Source organism: Lepisosteus oculatus, chromosome 9 (assembly GCF_040954835.1).
Source record: "Lepisosteus oculatus isolate fLepOcu1 chromosome 9, fLepOcu1.hap2, whole genome shotgun sequence".
NCBI lineage: Eukaryota > Metazoa > Chordata > Actinopteri > Semionotiformes > Lepisosteidae > Lepisosteus > Lepisosteus oculatus.
In genome coordinates this window covers 9,168,294-9,188,938 of record NC_090704.1, presented here as the reverse complement: position 1 = coordinate 9,188,938, position 20,645 = coordinate 9,168,294, and the positions used below count along the sequence as shown (strand labels likewise).

The window sequence follows — 20,645 nt, the reverse complement described above, 5'->3', positions numbered from 1 at the left end:
ATCTGGTCTACGTCATAAGCTGACCAAATGGTACAACTGGCAAAGCACCACTAGGGCCAAATGGACTTGTGGTATCTCAACTCACCATGAAACAGTGACCTGCCAAGTGCCTGCTGTCAGTGAGTAGCATGATTCCTCTGATCAATGTTAACCCTCCTGTGGGCTCTGTGGGAATTGCAGCACTATGAAGTATAGTACCGTAGGTACAGTAGCTCTCGCAAGTACTGTATATACAGTAATGTGTTGTGAAGTTTACATAGTCTCCAGTCCTAGTACTAACATTATGCTGCTGGTAGTTTTGTTAACAAACCAAGTCTGTTTCATAAACAGACCATTCTAATCAGATCATGTATATATAGCAATCTGTAATGACCATGAGAAACAGTATTTAAGTCACAGAAAACAGTACTGGTTTTATTTACTGTATGCCTACATTCCAGGAAACAATTCTAGCTGAAAATTGTAATTGTACTAAAATTTGGAAGTACGATGCAATTTGAATTATGCAAATTAATCGTGATGCAATAAGGAATTAAGGAAAACAATTAGGTAAATTTGCTTTGAATGCACTTTTGCACAAAGACTATGAAAACATTTTATGACTGTTCTGAAAAAATACACGACAAACTTTTGCTGTTTTAAAATGATAAGTGATAGGATTACTCAGTGCCATTCCTTGAATGTGTTTGAATTGGGTTTTTTTATAAACAGGATAAAAAAGCTGGCAAAAAATATTGACTACATTTAACAGTCAGTGCAAAAATTGCAAAATAGAGTAATGAGTCTCACTTTTGAACAGACTGTGAGATGAAGTGGCTTTTCAGCTTAAAGACTAACTGTAAACAACATGCTTACAACAGCTCATTACCAGAGCTACAGTGAGGAAATTACGGTATTCTTTCCTTCATTGCTGTAATGTCAGCACACTATTGTTCAAGAGACACAGCAGGGAGGTCCTTGCTTTCAGTACAATTTAGGAAAAGACCAGAGACTGAAGGCATAGTGCTCCTATTTAAAAAAAAATGCTGAAAATACTTAATGATAACAACATTTTCATTTTATTCCATCAAATTAAATGCCCAGCTGGTGCTGCCAATTGTGTCCAAGGAATATAGATATTGATTTTCTTAGCTTTGAAAGACCTCCAATTGATCTTGCCTTGCAAGAACATGAAAATTCTGCCCACTCTCAGTGATGGCTAGCTTTGTACTAGACTCTATCTCAAGTAACTGGCAATCAGCTTCATGCTTCACAATTATCGATTTGAGCTGCTTTAGGATAAAAATTATTTGTGGCTTGTTTGCAGGCAGTAAGTAAAAGGCCGTACTTGAGCCTAGAGGGTCATCAAACCAGAGCCTATACTTGTTTATGATACTTGTTTATGAAGCGTTAAGTGGAGTTAAGTTGAGCATGTGACACCCTCTAGGAAGGGATGGTAGTCCTTTGTAGGGTTAGCCCCAACAATGCTGGTACCCATTCATACAGCTGTGTATAGTAAAGCAATTACAGCAACACATTGTACTCAAGAGCTTAACTGGAGTGTCTGTAAGAGAGGTTTGTACCCACAATGTTTTAGCCAGGGGTCCAGACCCCTATCTACTACTTTGCAATCTCTGTCCCTTGATGAATATTTGATTAAATGTTGAGATGTATGTCTTAGAAATGCTTATTGTTTCAATACATTAAGCATTCAATTTCCATTGTTTTTATTAATAGCTTAAGCACAGTGTTGGTTATGTTTTATTCAATAATGCAGCCAAGAGTCATTGAACACTCCTTTAATTTATTTTCATGTCTCTACACAAGGAGACCGAAAAATAAACCCTTCTCTTATTTGCAGTGTATCAGTTATTGCCTTAAAAATGATCATGTGGTCCTGTGAATAAAATTGGCTGTGTTTTTAATAAACAACTTTTTAAAGTGCAAATACAACTCACAAGAAGTTAATGGAAGTTGAACACAAACTGAAAGAGATTTCTTTTAAAAGTGTTTAGTTAAGGAACAAAAAATAGCTCTGAACTGCACTTCCTTAGACTTCCTGTGATTATAAGGTTTGCTTAGTTCTCGCCTCCACACAACACTGTGGTATGCTTCTGCCTTTGTTTTACTATAGACCTGTCACAAATGATGGAAGGAACTCCTTGTTACAAGTCACATTACGTTCTCCAGTGCTGCAATTCATTTGGGGTGAGAAAGATGTTTTTTGTTAATTGTTACACAATTGATAAGACTTTTTTTTTTGTAACCACTCAAACATTTTTTAAATGTAAATGAGCTGTCAAAGCAAAAAGCTCCAGAGGATTAATATATTGAAAAATAAATTATCACTTTGCTTACAGGAACATCAAGTGATTGAACTAATTTATGAAATACCTCTATGACCATGCTTGAAACATCCCAAGACACATACTGAACAGTGCCTTGCAATAGTATTCACCCCCTTCCAATGATGTTGCATTTTATTGAATTACAAATGACGTATTTTATATGTAGCGGAGCAAGTTCGGATACGGTGACGTCAGTGCCCTCACTGCGCGTAGCAGGGACCTCAGCTGGCTTTAGCTCATGCTGCTGGTTCCCTGTTGCGTTATGCCGGAGACCCGGGTTCGCGCCCCAGGTGCTGCGGGACGGAACGGGCGGCGGAGGGCACGAGTCCGCGCCCGTTCCGTCCCGCAAGTCACCAACAGGTCACATATACATAGTTTAAACTGTATAAGTCCCCAACCAACTTACAGTAACAGAGTTTGAATACGTTTTCGAAGAACAATGGGCAAAATGTGCACCATCTTGGTATGCAAACTTGAAAAAGACTTATAGCCATACATTCTGCCAAAGGTGCTTCCATACAGGACTGGAATCTGATTTCAGGCACTTGTGGGCTCTGAGAATAAACAACTGTACTCTGAGTCATATTACATATGCAACAATTCAACAAAATGAGACATCACTGGAAGGGGGTGAATACATCTGAAAGGCATTGTGTACTGTACTGTATATTGATTTGTGGTAGATAAAATGTCATTTGACACCAAGATGATGCTACACTACTATACCTGTTAAGTAAATTACCTGCCCTAGTAGAAAACCAGTTTAAGATTCTTTCTGATGTTTCAAATTGACAATTTAAGCATATCTCTAAAATCTATATCTATGGCAATTGTGATCGTTAATAATAGGCAGTGTTGTCATACATTTGTGATACACTTGACCCTTTACATGTTCACATACAAGCCCACAATGTGGGGTCTAGGCTAGGGTATGGTCTAGGCTAAATGTGTCAAAAACATTTATATCATAAGGTTTACCTGCTTGTGTTTCGGCCAAGTTTTACTAAGATGTTTATTGGCTGAAATTTTATTTTTTTAGATTTGGATTCTTAAAATATATTATACATACGGAAGTAGCTTTAAAAATTAATCTTATTTAAAGGCAAATAAAAATGTAAAAGATTAAAACAACTAGTGATCTGACTGACTTTATCAGTTGCATGTATATTTGAAGATAGTATCTATTACTCATACAAGATGCATAATTTTAACCTATTCTGAGTTTGTGGTGTTCTGCTTTATATGGCCATATGCAAGTACTGTATTTTGGTTAAATACTGTACCTACTGAATAGTAATTCTGGTCGTATGAACCCATGTACTCTATACACTAGTTTCACATAACACTAGATATTTTAACAAAAAAAATATTGTTTATACTTTCCTTTCAATGTGTATAGTATTAGAAGCCTTAAATCTCATTTGGTCTCCAATCTGATGAAATAAGAATATTTGTTCATCAAACGTTTCAGACTTGGTACTGATTGGTAGATTTCTATTAGGCAGAATAAACTAAAATCTATGTCCAATCAGATGTATCCACTACTTTAAAATATTTTACCATATTAACAGTACTTTAGACCAACAGACAATTATCAGTTGCAACTGTATAACTAACAGTGAACAGTGCCCCGTAACAACTATTAAACAGACCATTTTGTTGATGTTTTCATTAGTATGGTACACCAGAAGTTAAAAAAAGCATCAATATTGCAGCTCAGTGAATTGGCTGACATGATTTCCTGTGCTTATTCAATATTGCATTCTTTACTAGATTGTAATATTACTTGATATGCATAACATGTAAAGGAATGATCAATTGTCTTTCTGTGAAAGAAATAAAGTGGTGAGTAATATCTCTTTAGGAAGATAAATAACAGGCTTTAAAACAAGAGGATAGCTCATCTGCCTTCTCCTGTTATTTCATTTTTATGTTTGTTTTTCCATTACAACTGTGTGTATTTAATTATTTGCTGCTGTTGTTTCAGTTTGAAGTGTAAGCTGTCATTCAATTAAATTCATTGGATAACAATGCATTAGAATAAAATTCAGAAAGGTTTATGGCCAAAACGTTTTTTAATTTCTTCACACTTTCTTGTAGGCAGTGTTTTCAGGAATGCTTGTGTTTTCAATAATGCTTAATGTGTCTGCCAAATCATAGTATAGGCAGAAAAAACAGCAGGCAATTACAGAGAAGATACTGTATACAGTACACTCAAGTTCAAAATGGTATAAAGTTCCCAAAATCTCCTAAGGAACCGTGTCATTTGCAACCATGTCATATTGGTAAACATTTCATGAAATGAGTTGTTACATTAAATGGTCCCTGGTTTCAATGTCTTTTCCTTTCACCACCACAAGTTCAGAACAACACTGTACACTGTGGTAAAAAAAAGATGCATGGCCGGTCAGCCACTTCAGAAGCCACAAATACCTCCACTCTGGCTGTTCCAACAACTGTGAGTGTGGCATTGTTGCATATCTCAAAAAAGAGATCTGGGAATTTAAATCATACAGTTTAACTGACAGAAAACCACGACATAAAACAAATTGAGACGTAGTGGCAGTCCAGGAGAGGAAAAGACAATATTTCAGCTATCTTGCCACTCTTCTTAAATCCTTTAGCTCTTTCGGGAGCATACAGTAGGTCATTCACAATGCTTTTCAGTGGGCTCAATGCTACACTGATTCTTTCCATCACCTTCCATGATGTTCGTGTTCATTTCAGTTTGGCCTATCCTGTTCTTCTCCAGCAGTTTCTTGGTCTGCCAGGTCTCCTCTTCCCCTGTGGCTTCCAAGTTAGGGCTTGCCTGTTAATTATTGATTTTCTCATTCTGTGCCCGATTTTGCCCTTATTTTCTACGTTTAACCTGTTGTTCAATTTGTTCTTGTTTCGCGCTCTTCCATAGATCTTCTATTATGTTTGGCCAGTACACTTTATGCCAAGGATGTGTATCAGGCATTTATTTATCAAGGTTTAACACAGTTTTCACGCTTGTGTTTCTTTTGGTTCTCCGTGTACCTGCTCAAACTATTAAAACTGACTTGACACTGGAGTTAATTATTCATATTTTGGTCTGATTTGATATCTTTTGGGAGAAATTTGTCATAGCATTAGAAAAGTTTTTCTGGCCTTCCTTGTTCTGGTCTGGACGTCTTTGTCACTCCCTCCATCTTTCCCAGTGACACTTCCCAGATAAGTGAAGGTGTCCACTTCTCCCAGTTGTTCTCCATCAAGTGTAATGGGCTCATTTATAGTATAATTTAATTTATATTCATAACTTTTGTTTATGATGTGCACTGGAGACCATTATAGACTGCTAATATTCATAAATTGCTACACTTGAGGTGAATTTGGTCATTATTAATTGGTAATGGGTTGACATTCTCACTCTGGGTAATTAAGTCTGTTTGACATACAGTATAAAGAGCTTCGTTGTGGTAGCTGGGCTTTATACCATCAAGTTTTTTTTGTATCCTGGAAGATTATGTCACACTTAACACTCCCTTCACTGTTTCTCACATTATTTTAAACTTATGGGGCAGTACACTTCATTGCAAAATTTAACATTAGTGCCCATTTTCAAACACTTTTTTTCCAATGCTTTCTTTTAATGATCATATAAGAGGAAGGTGCTATTCTGTTGAAATTCTGAATGATTTAAAAGCGAATGAATTCAATTGTACGTATTATAGGAGATAATGTAGAAATCCATTCACAATCATCTTCACATACTGTACCAAAATTAAAATTGGATTCAGAAAGAAAGTTTTGTACAGATGGGCAAATTTGTAGTTCTGCATACCTGTATCACTACAAAACGTTCTATGCTGTTGTGGCCTGCTCGCTGGTTAGTCTTATAAGCTGAACAAAGTAAGTGAATTTATACACAGACATATGGCAGCAATATTTATACACAGACATATGGCACAATGTAACCCCACATACATTTAATTTAAAAAGAGAACTGCAGTAGACTTTATTCAAGAACATAATCATTTTAATGCACATTTTTTGTCACATTTTTTACCTTTTTGCTGTTTTACAGAGGGATACTAATGACACTGCAAGTTATCTTTACCTCAGCAGAGATCTTAAATAATTCTGAAAAGGAAACAACAGGTTAGAATATGACTGTTTGACAATTATTACACATTATGTAGAGGTATACAGTACAACATGATGTTTAAGGACAATCTTTGAAATAAATTAAAAACAACACCACCTAGTGGAAACAGAACATATCAGAAAGCAGTATTGTTCACCGAAGTCAGTAATCTGAATGTCCTAACAGATTTTCTCATAACACAGTTTTAGTTTAACTATTCAACAGAATAGCTGCAAACAAATGGTAATTAAGGAATCAGAAAACTGAATAATTATACAGTATTGAGAATACACTGTGCATTACCACACACATTTAACATTTTAAACCTAAAAGTAATTAAATGCAAATATACCTCCTTTTTAAATAGAAAAACCTGATAATGAAAGGCCAAACTTCAGAATTAAAGTTAGGGAGCATATACAGTACTTACATAAATATTTGAACACCAAGGATGAAAAAAAAATCTATGCACAGTGCTATACTATAACCGCAAAAAGAACAGTAAAAGATTACATTTTAGTAACCTCTGTACAAGCACATAAGGATACAAACAGAAATCAGATGGTATATTTAGATTTTCACAGGGCTTATGACTCACACATAAAAAAAAGTTCCACTAAAAAATCAATTCTAAACTTAAAGAGGTAGGCATCCAAGTTAACGCACGTATTTGGACGTAAAAGTGCAAAAGTGCATTTGGATATTCAAATTAAAGTGACATAATTAGCAGAGATCACAGGGATTTGGGATTTAGACCACTACTCTTCCCCCTGTATATCAATGCGTAAGATTCTGGTGATGTTATTGAACTTATTTTTTTTAATTAGGAAGATCAAAAAGCACTGTAGAGACTACAAAAGAAATGCAAAAAAGATTAAAACCAAATTCAAAATAATAATACATTTAATGTAGACTCGTGTACAGAGTCCTACAGGCAGGTATTGAAAACATAAACTACAAAAATATAGAGTGGAAAAAATGACCTTACAGAAGCTGCCCCAAAAAAAAGACTTAAAATGAAACATAATTTTCCGCTACTTAACAATACTGGAAAGGAGTAAAAACACATAGGGTTAGGATATATAACTCAAAGTTTTTAACTTAAAACTAAACTTTTAACTTAAAACTTTAAAGAATGTTCAATAAAATGGGAGATATTTGGACGGCAATAAATGCTTTTGCAAGGCACTTGATGTTGGGAGTATGTATCCAGTATACTCAGCATCAATTTTCTCTGAAAAAGTACAGCATAACGTAAAAGAAACTAAATGCTATGTTTTTTAGAAATCAAGACATTTGTGTATGCAGTATATAACAGAGTTGTGACATCTGGCCCTTAGGGTTTCTCTATAGCAATGGAAATTGTCAAAACATAAGCTGTCAAATATGATAATCAGGATTTTGAACTCCTTATCCTTTGCAGCCTCAGCTGATGATATGCAAATACTGTACGTCTGTAGATTATACATATTTACATATTGTTATTCTTGCTTTTACAAGAATTTTACCCAGCAGTATCTTTCAAACATGACTGAATGAGTGACTTCTAAATAAATTAATACGAGCCAGTAACAAAAGGATTATGATCCAGAATTTAATTTGAAGATTGTGCGGTAATGCAAAAGTAAACCATTGGTTCTGCTGGCTAAGGGCACCTTGATGTTTTGTCCTCTAATATCATGCTGTAAAAGTAAGATAGCATGTCACACTTCATCCAACTAGCCAGTACAGTGCTAAGTCTAAGATGGTATCGTGCTTAAAACATTTGAGTTTAGAGAAGGCTTGCTACTTGAGTAACATATTATGTAAGAGAAACTAAAGTGTTGTCAGAATCTGACAATGGAACTTAAAATTTGATGATACAACTTAAGGCACTGATGTATTCAATTATAAAGTATACAAACTATACAAACTATGGTGCCTTCCAGATTTAATAATTCTCCCACAACAAAAAGCATTGTTCAGTATAACATAAAGATCAACAGATTAGATTGTTCTTTACTTTAAAAAAAATAAAAAATGTTATATTATAATCTTAGTAGCTGTGCACAGAAAATAATGAAATTAGATTGTAAAAGCACAGATGCACACAATATTTTGTTAATATTTTGTAAATCCTCCTCTGGCATGGATAATAAGAGACACATTCTGTAGTATGCTATGAATTTCTGACACTTCTGAAAGGACCATTCCTCCAGGCAGAATTGTTCTTGTTTCTTCTGGTTTCGTTAAATGCCTTCTTTAGTTTGAATCGCAAATGTTCAATTGGATTGATCAAGACACTCAGTCAGGATTATGGATTTCATGTGTAATTAGCTGATAAAATGTCAATTTGGAAGTATCTTTTGGACGATTGTTATGCTGGTTGGAATGTCCATCTTCTTGGCAGAGGAAACCAGGTGTGTGGCCAAAATGTCCAGGTGCAGTCTATGCTGGAGTTCTCCCCATCTTAACAGTGCAAAGTAACACATGCAACATAATTCAACCCCACCCCATATTTCACACTGGGCATGAAGATTTTTTCCATCATGAGACTCATTTTTGTAACCCTGATGGGCACGTCTAAAATCCACAATTTTCATTTCATCTGACCAGAAGACATGGTGTCAATTGTAATTTAGATGTAGTCTGACAAATGTGAAATACATCTTTTTGTGGTAGATCCTCAGTAAATTGGTAGTACCACTGTTAATTTAGAAATGTGCAGCAATGTATGTCCTTGTACATGTAAGCATGTTTTAAGAATGACAGACCTTTGTCGAATAGTACTGTAAAACATGCAAGCTTCATGTAGTGCTTACCATAAGGAGAGAACATGCTGTATGCTGCAGGGGTGCCCTGGAGTGTACTTCAGCCTAATTCTTGACATGCAATTTAAGACTGAAGAGGCCAGTCTCTCAACCTATTCTACACATCCTAAATCAATTTCTGCAAAAAAAAATCTATTCATAATTCATATTGAAACAGATATCACCCAAATACGTAGGGGAAAAGACACTCATATTTTGTTTTTTTCTAACTATGTGAAAAATAGGAAGGATTCCATGCTAGTTCAACCAGACAGAAAGAGGGTCAACCTTTTTAAAACCTACAGGTATCATCTTTAGTGTAATTGGACTTATAGTAATTGGGGACAACAAGCTTAGTTCTTGAATCCAATGATTTTGAACCTCTCTTGACATGTAGTCATTTGTAAAAAAAATGCACTATGTGCTCTTTTTGTGTCCTGTCTTAATATAAAACTGACTATATGGTGATTTACTAAAGATCTTACTAAAAGAAACACATTACTAAAGAAAAACACTACAAGCCTGTCAGTTTGTATTGTAAAGAATTAACATTGTCTTCAGGGGGAAGGGAAAACTTTAAGTTTGAGTACAATAAAAATCAAATATAAAAGGAGCAAAGCCTTGTCTTACTAGGTCTACCGTTGTCAAAAATGATCAAATAAATAAACGTTTCTATTCCAGCCAAAAACCAAGATGTCAAAATCAGTCTTGCAATTGAAATGACTAGAGAGAAACAGTCTGGTTCTGGCTCCTGCTGTGTAAGGGTATTAAACCTACATGATGTATGACAAAGGCAATGGCAATTAAACCGAACCCAATGGCTCTGCTGACTCAAGAAAACCTAGAATACTGAAATCAGCTGAGGCTCAAGCAGCAGCAGCAAAATATCACCAGTGGGAAGAGAGTGTACCGGATTTCTTTTAAATGTTAAGCTTTTCCACAAAGGTTATGCCATATGCATTCTGTGTTTCTTCTGTTGTAACACCTTCAGACTTGCAGATAATTAGTATCATCAAAAGCGAAGCAATGCATTACTATAACCATCTGCACAAAAGGAGTCCCACTACAGTCATGACTACTAATTTAAACAGGCCCTGTGTTACAAACGTTCATTCAAAGCTGTTAGAGCTATCAATGTTAGTAAGTTGACTTAAGGAAGGAATCTTAAGACAGGTGTATTTTGTTCCATGTATTGTATGTTTTAACTATAACAAACTTATAAAAAAGGAAAAAACAGTATTTGCCTTCTTCCACAAAAACTTAACCTAATCAGAAAATACACATATGATACATACACATAAACATACATATATAATATGTAGGTATATCTTGTGATATAACTCAATTTATATCCTCCTAGTAATATGAATATTAAAAAATCAGCCACATTTTTCCTTTCAATCATTTGAAAAATGTAAGAAGTAATAAATTATTACTAAGTGAATAAATATCTCCCAGTGCAAGCTCTAATATGGATATGCATTATTGAGAGATCCATACCAATACTTACAGCAACAGCTAAATACTACCCTAGGAAACAAGCACATTGTATACAAGACACATGACACATACTGTAAGTATTAGAGTTTCTGTTAAAATGCCAACATGGATACCAATCCCATCAGACATGACTGGGATTTCAGAGAATTCAGATGGTAAAAAAGCTGTCAGAGAATGCTTCCAAAAGTTTGTTTGTACAGTATGCTGTTTATACATTGTTAAGCACAGACTGGAATTATTTTTTCTAAACAAACATAAGAGTAGATTTAAAACATGAAAGGAAAGGAAAAGATGGGCGTGTTGAAATAAAAAAATAATAGTGTTTTAGACCTTGCAGCCAGAACAATGCTCTAGTGTGAACTGCAGTAAATCTAGCAAATAATCTGGGGCTGTAATTACTCCCTCTTGGTTTGGGGTATTTTTTCTTGGATTTGCAGCTTGTTGATGTGCTTTGGACAAGCACAGTCTAAGGCATTTTGATTTGTTTTAATATTCTTGTGTTATGATAGCATTTTTTTATTCTGTTTTCCTACTATATATTTTTCTATTATTTTGTCTTATATGCCTTATATACCCACTACCTCTCAGTACTTTGATTATTGGACTTAAATCACATCATTTGGGCTTTATAACCTCTTGGTCATGTGCTAGAAAACTGCAGGAGAAACAGGACGAGAGGGATAAAGAAGACTCTGTGAACAGCTCTTCTGCTGTACAGGAAATAGAAGAACACCACATCCTAGGTGGAGACATACAGTAAGTGTTATTATTTTCTGTGTTCTGTTAATTGTTCCCTCTAGTCAGTAGTAATTAAAACATTGTTTTACTTATTCTTACCTGGGCCCATTGTTCTCTCTTGAACCCACATGAAAAAAATATCCAAACCAGTTACATTTTAATTTTACCCCTAATTTATCCACCAACAGGAACTTATTTTTGGACTGTTCTGTAATGCCACTTCTTGGATGTTGCTGTGTAAGTACAGTCATGTTATACATTTACATATTTACCAAATATGTAACACAGCTGCCATGCCTTCTTTTACAATTAAAATCAAATTTCTGGCTAGCCGTATCCTGGGGGATTTAAATGCGACAGTTGCTCAGACAACATGTTGCAGAGACAACTGCCCGGGTCGTCATCCCTCCTCTAGAGGGCGCTCCTACCATTTCCTGCATTGTTCTTAGTTTAGTAGTTTCACCTGTGTCTCATTCCCTTTGCCTTATTTAAGCCCGGTATCTCTGTTGATCCGGGCTCAGCTTTGGAAGATGGATGCCCGGAACCCCGCCTACCACCGGGCACAGGAGTGGCCCAATGGCATAGGCTTCATCACAGCGTCCTAACCTCTGAGTCCAGGGCCCATTATGGTTTTACCCTTCCGTGTTCCTACTTCCCTGTTCCTGTGTTTGTCTCGGATGGACCTCCTGGCAATGGACTTTGGACTGAGCTTACTATCCCTTTGGACCCTATCGGATTTGTCGCCTCGGCCTTTCCCTGTGCACCGGATCTCCCCTGCCTGTTGACCCGACCTAACTTCGCTGTGCCTCCCCCGGATTATAACTTCCGGATTATACCGTCAGACATAGGGTCTTTTACAACGCATTTCCACAACAACAGTAACAAGGCAGCTGTTTTAATTTGAGGAGTGCTGGTACTTACCTAAAAAAGCAGAGGAATTACAACACTACCACAGGATTAAAGCATTTTCCCTAGTATATTATTTTTATCTAGTGTACTGCCTTCCATTTTCACGGCAAAATAATTAGACATAAATATTATACACTCATTCATTTATATAAAAATTAAAGATGTACTTAAGAGCCTGAATTATTTATGTTATATGTTATAAGTTGTTATACAGTACAGTATGTTATACTGTATGTAGTAAGATATATTTTATCTTAAAATAATTCCCAAAACAGCAGAAACAATCTTACCTCAACTAGGACAAAACAGTAGATAAGGGTACGGCTTTTCTGAACCTCCCTTTGCAGTGGCATCCTCTTTATATTGTTATCACCTACACACAGAGAAGACACAATAGTAAAAACCTGGTATTTATATTGAAAAAATGAACCATGTGAAACATCCATCCCTTTTCTAACCGCGACATCCAGTTCTAGGTGGTGGGGGACCGGAGCCTGTGCTGGCAAGCAGCAGGCTCATGGCGGAGTACAACCAGTCCACAACAGGGCAGACATTCAGACACACAGCGCACTCACACCAGGGCCAGTCTTCCCAGAAGCCACCTCACCCACCAGTGTGTCTTTGGACCGTGGGAGGAAACGTGAACACAAATTCCAAGGAGAGAGCACCACAGGTCCAGAATTTAAACCACAGCCCCAAGTGCTGTAAGGCCATAAGGCTAACCACTGCACCACTGTGCAAATAATAAAATAATAATTACACGTATGATTTTCAGGCTTTCAGGCTTCTGGTCTTTTAAGCCTTACGTATGGCAATGGCCATACAGTTTTCAGATACAGTATATAATGATCAGAGATGACAGGCACAGCAGGACATGTCCACCTGGGCAGTCCATCTAAAATCCCGGACTAAGAAAAGAGGGTAACACACAATGCATTCACCCTTCAGAAAGCAAGTTTTAAAACTGACAAAGTGACAACATAGCAGACAAATATTAGTCCCTGCTATGTGTGTATGTGGTAATCTGAGATACATTTTACTCTCTCAATACAGAATAATGCAGTATGTAACAAATAACACAGTTTTACTTTTTTACCAACTAAAATTTTTGAAAACAGAAACTTCAGATTATATGGTTGTATGAAAGCAGAAGACAGATTGCCCTGAGTGATTTTCCCCATCTCTAGTTATGTGGGTGTTTGGAGATTTTACAGTCACTGGGCACAGCTATGAGCTGGCTTTTTTTCAACAAGACTGTGATGACAATTCACCACTAGGTGGACTCTTCTTCTTGCGTCATTTTTTTTTCCTGCTGAAGCCTCAAGTGAATTATTTTGTTATACTTTTAATTCCACTTCATTTTGCATTAGGGAATGTATTTATGAACTAAACATCAGCAAATTGGTTTTGCATGCGCAAAGCAAGTATTTTAATAAGAACAGCAGTTACTGCATTATATAAATGCCATTCAGTTCTTCAAAGCTGCCACCAGATGGCAAACACTGCAATGCTCTTAATTCAAGGTACAAATTAAGATCCAGCAGCACACAAAAACTGGCACAGTGAAGCAACCATACAGTAATCATAATAATGAAATAACGATGTCAAACACGCTCTGCAGCTTTAATGAAAATACTGACGTTAAAGTGGAACATTTAGTATTGCGGATGATGGGAATGTTTTTAAATGAAATGTATTTTTAGACAAAATATAGTATCCATAAACATAATTTCAGTTAAATGCTGCATCTGTTAGCTACTGTGGTACTGAAATACCTTTGCTTCTACTCAGCTACAGTATATCTACACTTAAAATCACCTTGAACTGTTATTTAAAATTGCCATCTGGGGTTAAATGCTATTTATTCATAATCCTGTGGTTATTCCATCTCAGTGTCAAATATTACTAGACAAGACATATCCAGTTTGACTTTATGGAAGTGCCTTAAAAACTGAGAACAGGAATCACCCAAAGTGTGGAAATATGGAACAAGCAACTCAGCCATATTGTTGAAGCCAATACCCCAGCTTCTTTCAAGAAGCCACTGAATGAGATTCTCAGATTAACCACTAACAAATGCACCAGATGAGATGAATGACCTCTTGTTCGTCATTTTTCTTTACTCTTATCTTCTTATGAATGGCTCTGCTAAATCCACTTATAGTACCTGTAGTTTTAAATGGGCCTTTGTGCTAATCAGTTGGTAAAGACTATGTTCATAGAAGAAGAACCCACGATACTCTATACCTCTCCAGAACCAATGTTGGAGGTGCCTGCTGTACACAAGTCAAAGGATATTTTGAGGTCCAGTAAATAATTTACAGTACTTTCTATTTTGGTGCAAGGACTAAAGTGAACATTATATAAATATTATAAAAACATTCCTTTTTAATTAATTTAATTTAGTTTTTTGTAGTAATTTAATTTATCTGTGAAAGTCAAGTGCTGTATAAACTATACTCACTCGTTTTGTAAAACAAAGCTTTTGAGTTCATAATTTTTTTTATAATTGTTGTTCACTTTGGATGAAAGAAGGTTAATCTTTTTTCAGGTCAAGGAGGAAAATATAAATTTAGGCCATACGTCTTTTTCCAGGGGGACTGAAGCAACCAGGCCATTTTCGTCCTTTGTGTCTATTCTAAGAAGGTCTTCATATGTGTTGCAAAATTACATTGAGTGTGGAAAATTACAACCAGCCTGAAATATCCCTTAATTTGTGGTGCTTGAATATTTTGCATAATATATTTAAGAAACTAATTAAAATCACACACGGTGATTTTAAAAATAGCACTTTTCGCCTTAGTATTAAAATGAAATTTTCATTTGAAAATGTATTACTGCTATCACAAAAATATAATTAAATCATTTTTTAAATACAATTTTGTTTCTGTATTTTATACAGAAAAGAAAAGGGACTAAAGACTGGCATGGTGACATATTGGTTAACATTGCTGCCTCACGGTAAAGGGCCCTGGGTTCAATTCTGGACCTGAGCTGCTATCTGCAAGGAGTTTGTATGTTCTCCCTGTTTTCATGTGTATTTTCTCCAGGTGCTCCAGTTTCCTTCCACAATCTAAAGACATACTGGTAGGTTAAATGGTTTCTAGGAAAACTGGCCCTGGTGTGAGTGTGTGCCTCTCTGTGTCTGTGTGTGCCCTGTGATAGACTGGTGTCCTGTCCAGGGTGTACCCTGCCTTGCACCCATTGCTTGCTGTAATAGGCTCTGACTCCCCCATGACCTTGAATTGAAAGAATACTTTAGAAAATGGATGAATGGAAAAAGGAATAAACCAAGCAAAAACAGGCCCCAAAACTTTTTGGGGAGAGGCTGTTGCAATTATGCTCCCTGTCGGTGCCTGCCCTAGATTGACAGAAGACAGACATATTGTAAAGAAAGTTCTAATATAGTATATTTGTAACTATTTAAGGAAAAGGAAAAGGTTTGGGTTCATGTTCAGAGTTGTATACAGTATATTTTCCACTTGCTTAGTTCTATGGCATTCTGTGCAATCTACTGCACAGTATTATTATTATTATTATTATTATTATTATTATTATTATTATTATTATTATTATTGTCATTGTAGTGTAATAGAAGATGATCGTTTTCTTCACTGAGCAGAGAACACTCTCTTTATTTATCTACCGTACAGATTGATAAGTAAAGTGCATATGTGAAATGTCCACAAATACTCGTCAGGGATCAATCAGAGAATGTCCGTCAACACACCAGGGCTCTCACAGTGTGCAGGTGCAAACTGTAATGTTGTAGATAGAATGACTTCTCATTTGAATCACCCAAAAAACACTTGGCACCTACCTAGCAAACACTCCACAAATGTATGTATTATGGCTTGTGCTGTACCATAGTAATAACAGATACTGTGGCATCTACAGTATGTAGATACATTCCTATCATTGTATATCAGTCCATCAATCCTGGATACATTGTTTGACACTGGTCATCTTGGACTGATGCACAAATCGCATATGTCTATGCATTATTTTCAAAAGCTTTCACGCAATTCATCCAGCCTTTTAAGTGTTATAAAGGTCACACCATGTTGTGCAGTCAGTCTCCTATGAATTCCACATGGTTTGACACCTTCAATGAAAACAAATCTGTTGATGGCTTGCTTCTCATTTAAGGTACATTCTTGTGCAGGCCATCTTTACAGAACAACTGCACTTAATAGGGAAGATGGATACTAAGTGTTCATCAAATGACTCATAAGAGTCACATCCAAACCACACATAATACAACAGCATTACACCAATATACACGTTTTGATAGTGAACCTCACTTCAGCTTCTTACTCGCAAATGTGAATGCACTAACTCTAGTCACAGGGATAAAAAAGTGAGAGTTGGAGTAAAAATGCACAACTTGTATGATTTAAAATTTGTATGTACTAAATGTATACTGGCAGAACATGCTGCAGCATCCTTGCAGATAAAACTAAATCAAAACCCTCACATGAAATTGTTCATCTACTGTAGCTGTTTATTGCCATCAGTAGTTCTTGTTGTCATTAGCCCTTCTTCAAGGTCCATAGGCATAGCATAGAAGGAATAAGGGACACATGCATTATTCTGATTTTCTTTTAGGCTGCCTCTTGCAATTTGCTTGACAGCTATTCATTATCTCGACAAGACGTTCATTCTTACTAATTGAACATGTTGTTCTTTCTATCTTTCCTTTGAGACTGCTGAAAACTGTTGATTTCACTAAATTGTTATTATTAATGAAAATTATAAAAAAACACTTTAAGCGTAATTAACATTTGATTTAGTCAATGTACTTTGACTGTTAATGCATTAGAAAAACATGAATTAATACAATTCTGTTTTCCATAATGATTAATCTTTTCTACAGTGTTTGACTGTTTTAACATTACTGAAAGTACAAGAAAATTATTTCTTAAACTCATTTTCATAATGCACTAGAGTGGATGAAGAACATTTTCATCATAAAAAAACTTTGCTTTATAAAATGTGAAGTTAGGTAAAACATTATTAAATGTCATTAATTTCAGTTTTTTTCTGTAGTGACAGTAAAATACATGAAACAAACTCAACTACAACATTCATATTACTCTTTTCAGGAGACTTGGAAATGAACTACTGTATAAATGAATATATGAATATATATTCAATTCAGAATGTTGCACTCTTACAGTAGATGTACATGTACTTGACAAGGTGACATCTGATATTTGCTCAAGTGAAAAATTATAATTGTACTATGGCAAAACAACTATTTTCCATGATTGACCAATTTTTGTCTTTTAAATCAGTTTTAAAGGACATTCAATGCCATAATCAATTGATTACTACTGTATGTGTGTTACTTGTTGATCAGTATACCTACTGTATATTACCAGCATATTGTCAGAGTATTTTAAACACTGTATCATTATAGATTAACTTTTTTCACTTCAAAATAGAAGTGAAAACATAACCTCAAATTTAGTTGGTTCCATAATCTAGTCCATGCTCATTATATGAATTAAAACAGAAAATCAAATTATTCTAAAAACAGACATAAATCTTAAAAGGTAATAGAATTATGTGTTAGAAACCAAGTTTAATCATGTAAATCCCTCTTTCCAAAGTACATTTGGATTGTGTTGAAGTTATTTTTAGTTATACCTAAGATTAGATGACATAATGAAACTACAGCATTCTTCTTGTTAAGAAGATTTTTGTTTTAATCAAGTATTCTGTTTTTCACTTCCTTAAAAGGAGTCATAGTATTACAGTAAAACGACCTCCTATTTTTACTGTGTGTAAATGATCTGTAGTGTACAAGTTCACTGTTTTAAGAACTTGAGCTCTCCCATGTAAACCTTCCTACACTGAATTTGGAATTAAGATGCTTCTTCATTTCACAGGAACGTAATCCAAGTCAGAAACGCAATCTAAACGTGACAATTCCAGAACACAGTTGTACAATAGTTTAAATAGTAAATACAATAGTAAAAATAATACAGAACAATCACATGATCGTGCTAAATTATTCAAGGCACGTATTATCAATGAAAGTAAAAGACATTCTAAATAAGAAGAAGGGTTAAAAACGTGAGGATTCCAGATTTAATCATTAATACTTATTAAAAGTTAAGTATTCTATTGTAAACACAGAATAAATAAACCAGCTAAAACAATTAGAGTAAGTTTTACGGTAGACATTATTATTACAGACAGTAATGTACTACAGTACATGTACTATGTCTCAAATGGTTTGAATCGCTGTATTAAAACCACAGTATTAACAACGAATATGGAATTATTTAAGTACATTCTTTTATCAACACACTATAGTTTATGATTTCTTATGTTTTTAGATTGAGAATTTCTTTCTCCATCCTGACTTCTTCCTCTTTTTTGATTGTCATTTCCACCTACAGTACTGTACAGTAGGTACAGTACGTCCTTGAAGTAGTTAAAACCTCTCAAGGCAGGAAACCGTAGTTTTTCTTCAGTGGTGCATTGTAGTCTTTTTTCATTCGCAGCACGTACTGTATGTACCACAAATACCATATTTTGCAGACAATTCCCTTTAGTAACACAAACTCCGCAAGGCTGTATTTTGTTAACGTGATGATAAAACAATGTAAACTACAAAAGAAGTCCTACCTTGGACAGCGCCTGCAGTTTCGGTTCACAGCGGTTGCAGAAAGGTATGCACGCATTTAAGGGAACTAATTTTTTTTCTATTTTTTCGATCTCTTTTCCTGAACTCTTTTTACTTGCAAATAACTTCTTTTTTTTAAAAGTTATTGTTCCTTCAACTAATGTTTAGCTGCTTTTAGGCGACTTTGTTTGCCTGTATTCATTTAATTACTGTACTTCATACTTCGCGTAGACTATGCAGGAACGCGCAGGCGCTGTTGTGAGTGTCCTTTTCAGTGTAATTTGGCCCTGGAAGTGGAGTCACTATAGAGTTACTCCCCTTTTTCCTTTTACTGTACAGAATAGATATCCCTTTGGGAGTTAAAAGGTGCCTTAGAAGTAAAGCATTGGATTTTATATTAAAAATGACTAGGCAGTTCAGCACATACTGTATGCAGTACATAAAGTTAGGAAAACAACTCAGAGTTAATACGTTCGAAAATATGTAAAAACCTGTTTTGTTGCACTGAAGGAGAAGCCCTGTGTTTGTTTGACAAACTATATCTAAAAAACATACCAGGATCATCAGATTTTGGAAAACAATTAATGAGTTTCTCAAATTAAATCTGAAACTTTTGCAAATGTGTTTTCATGGAGTCAAGTTTGAAATTAGCCTTAATGAGCGTGGACTTATTGCCAGCTCTGGCTAGCGATTTTGTAGATTTTTCAAAGGACACTTAGAAAAATGTGCAACCTTTTCAAGCGCAATTCACTAAGTGTGTTCTCATAAAATGAAATGTGATTCCCAGAGCTGTGCTGCCCTTTATATGGGCTAATAAGGTGTGATATATTCATATTTACAATGTGGTGAATATTGCATTGATAAGGTACTTATTAAAAGAAAATAAATCTGAATCAGCTTACACTCCATATATTGTAGGAGTCAATTTAATTTACATAGTAGTCTCCAGATAATAAAAATTAATGGAATATAGCTGCAATATGTACAGTACAAGTATTTACCCCTCTGCCCAGTCTGTCATTTACAGTACATGAAGTTTACATAAGCTTTAAATCAATGTTTTAATTCTTGTCAACTTTAAATATTATTTATGAGGGTCACAGTACAGTATAGACATTATAATGCTAAAAGTATATTCAGTATATAGTATATAGATGCAATTAATGGATTTGCATCTACAGTATAGTAAAATTAACAGTTCTCTAGAATTCTTTCTTGCTCTTATGTTCATTGGTGATACAGTATATATTCAACATTTCTACCAACACAGCTGGGAAAAGCTGTATGATTCCCTGTTATCTGTCAGTACCAGGCACTGCAGTTTTGTTTGCCACTATTAACATTTTGTTTCAATATAATTTATTATGGCTATTAGAAAGCACTGCTTAATGTTTAGGAGATTGTAAATAATATTTTTCCTGAATTTAACTTTAATTCAGTGCTCTTGGTTTCTATTTCCCTCAGTGCAAGACACACTTAGGATAAAAATTAAAATATACCTGTGGGATTCAAATTAATTACCATCTTGATTAATATCTCAAATGAATTCAACCTTAGCAAAGTAGTTTAAGAAGACTGAAAAATCACCTTTTTGGTATACTATTTACATGTATTAGTAATTATACCTACTGTATTTG

General features: G+C 35.2%; 1 protein-coding gene across 4 annotated transcripts in view; it reads right to left on the bottom strand.

Annotated features, from left to right (window-relative positions):
• Nucleotides 1–19,280, bottom strand: part of plppr5b (phospholipid phosphatase related 5b) — a 63,981-nt gene extending 44,701 nt beyond the window's left edge. For 3 of the 4 annotated variants that reach the window (XM_015355658.2, XM_015355656.2, XM_015355655.2), the window contains exons 1-2: nt 19,011–19,280; nt 12,662–12,744 (exon numbers count right to left, since the gene is read on the bottom strand). In XM_015355658.2, coding sequence (XP_015211144.1) covers nt 12,662–12,724 — 63 coding nt within the window. In that variant the 5' untranslated portion in view covers nt 12,725–12,744; nt 19,011–19,280. The remainder of the gene's footprint in view (nt 1–12,661; nt 12,745–19,010) is intronic. The other variant, XM_006634888.3, reaches the window with a different exon arrangement.
• Between the last annotated feature and the right edge of the window lie 1,365 nt (nt 19,281–20,645).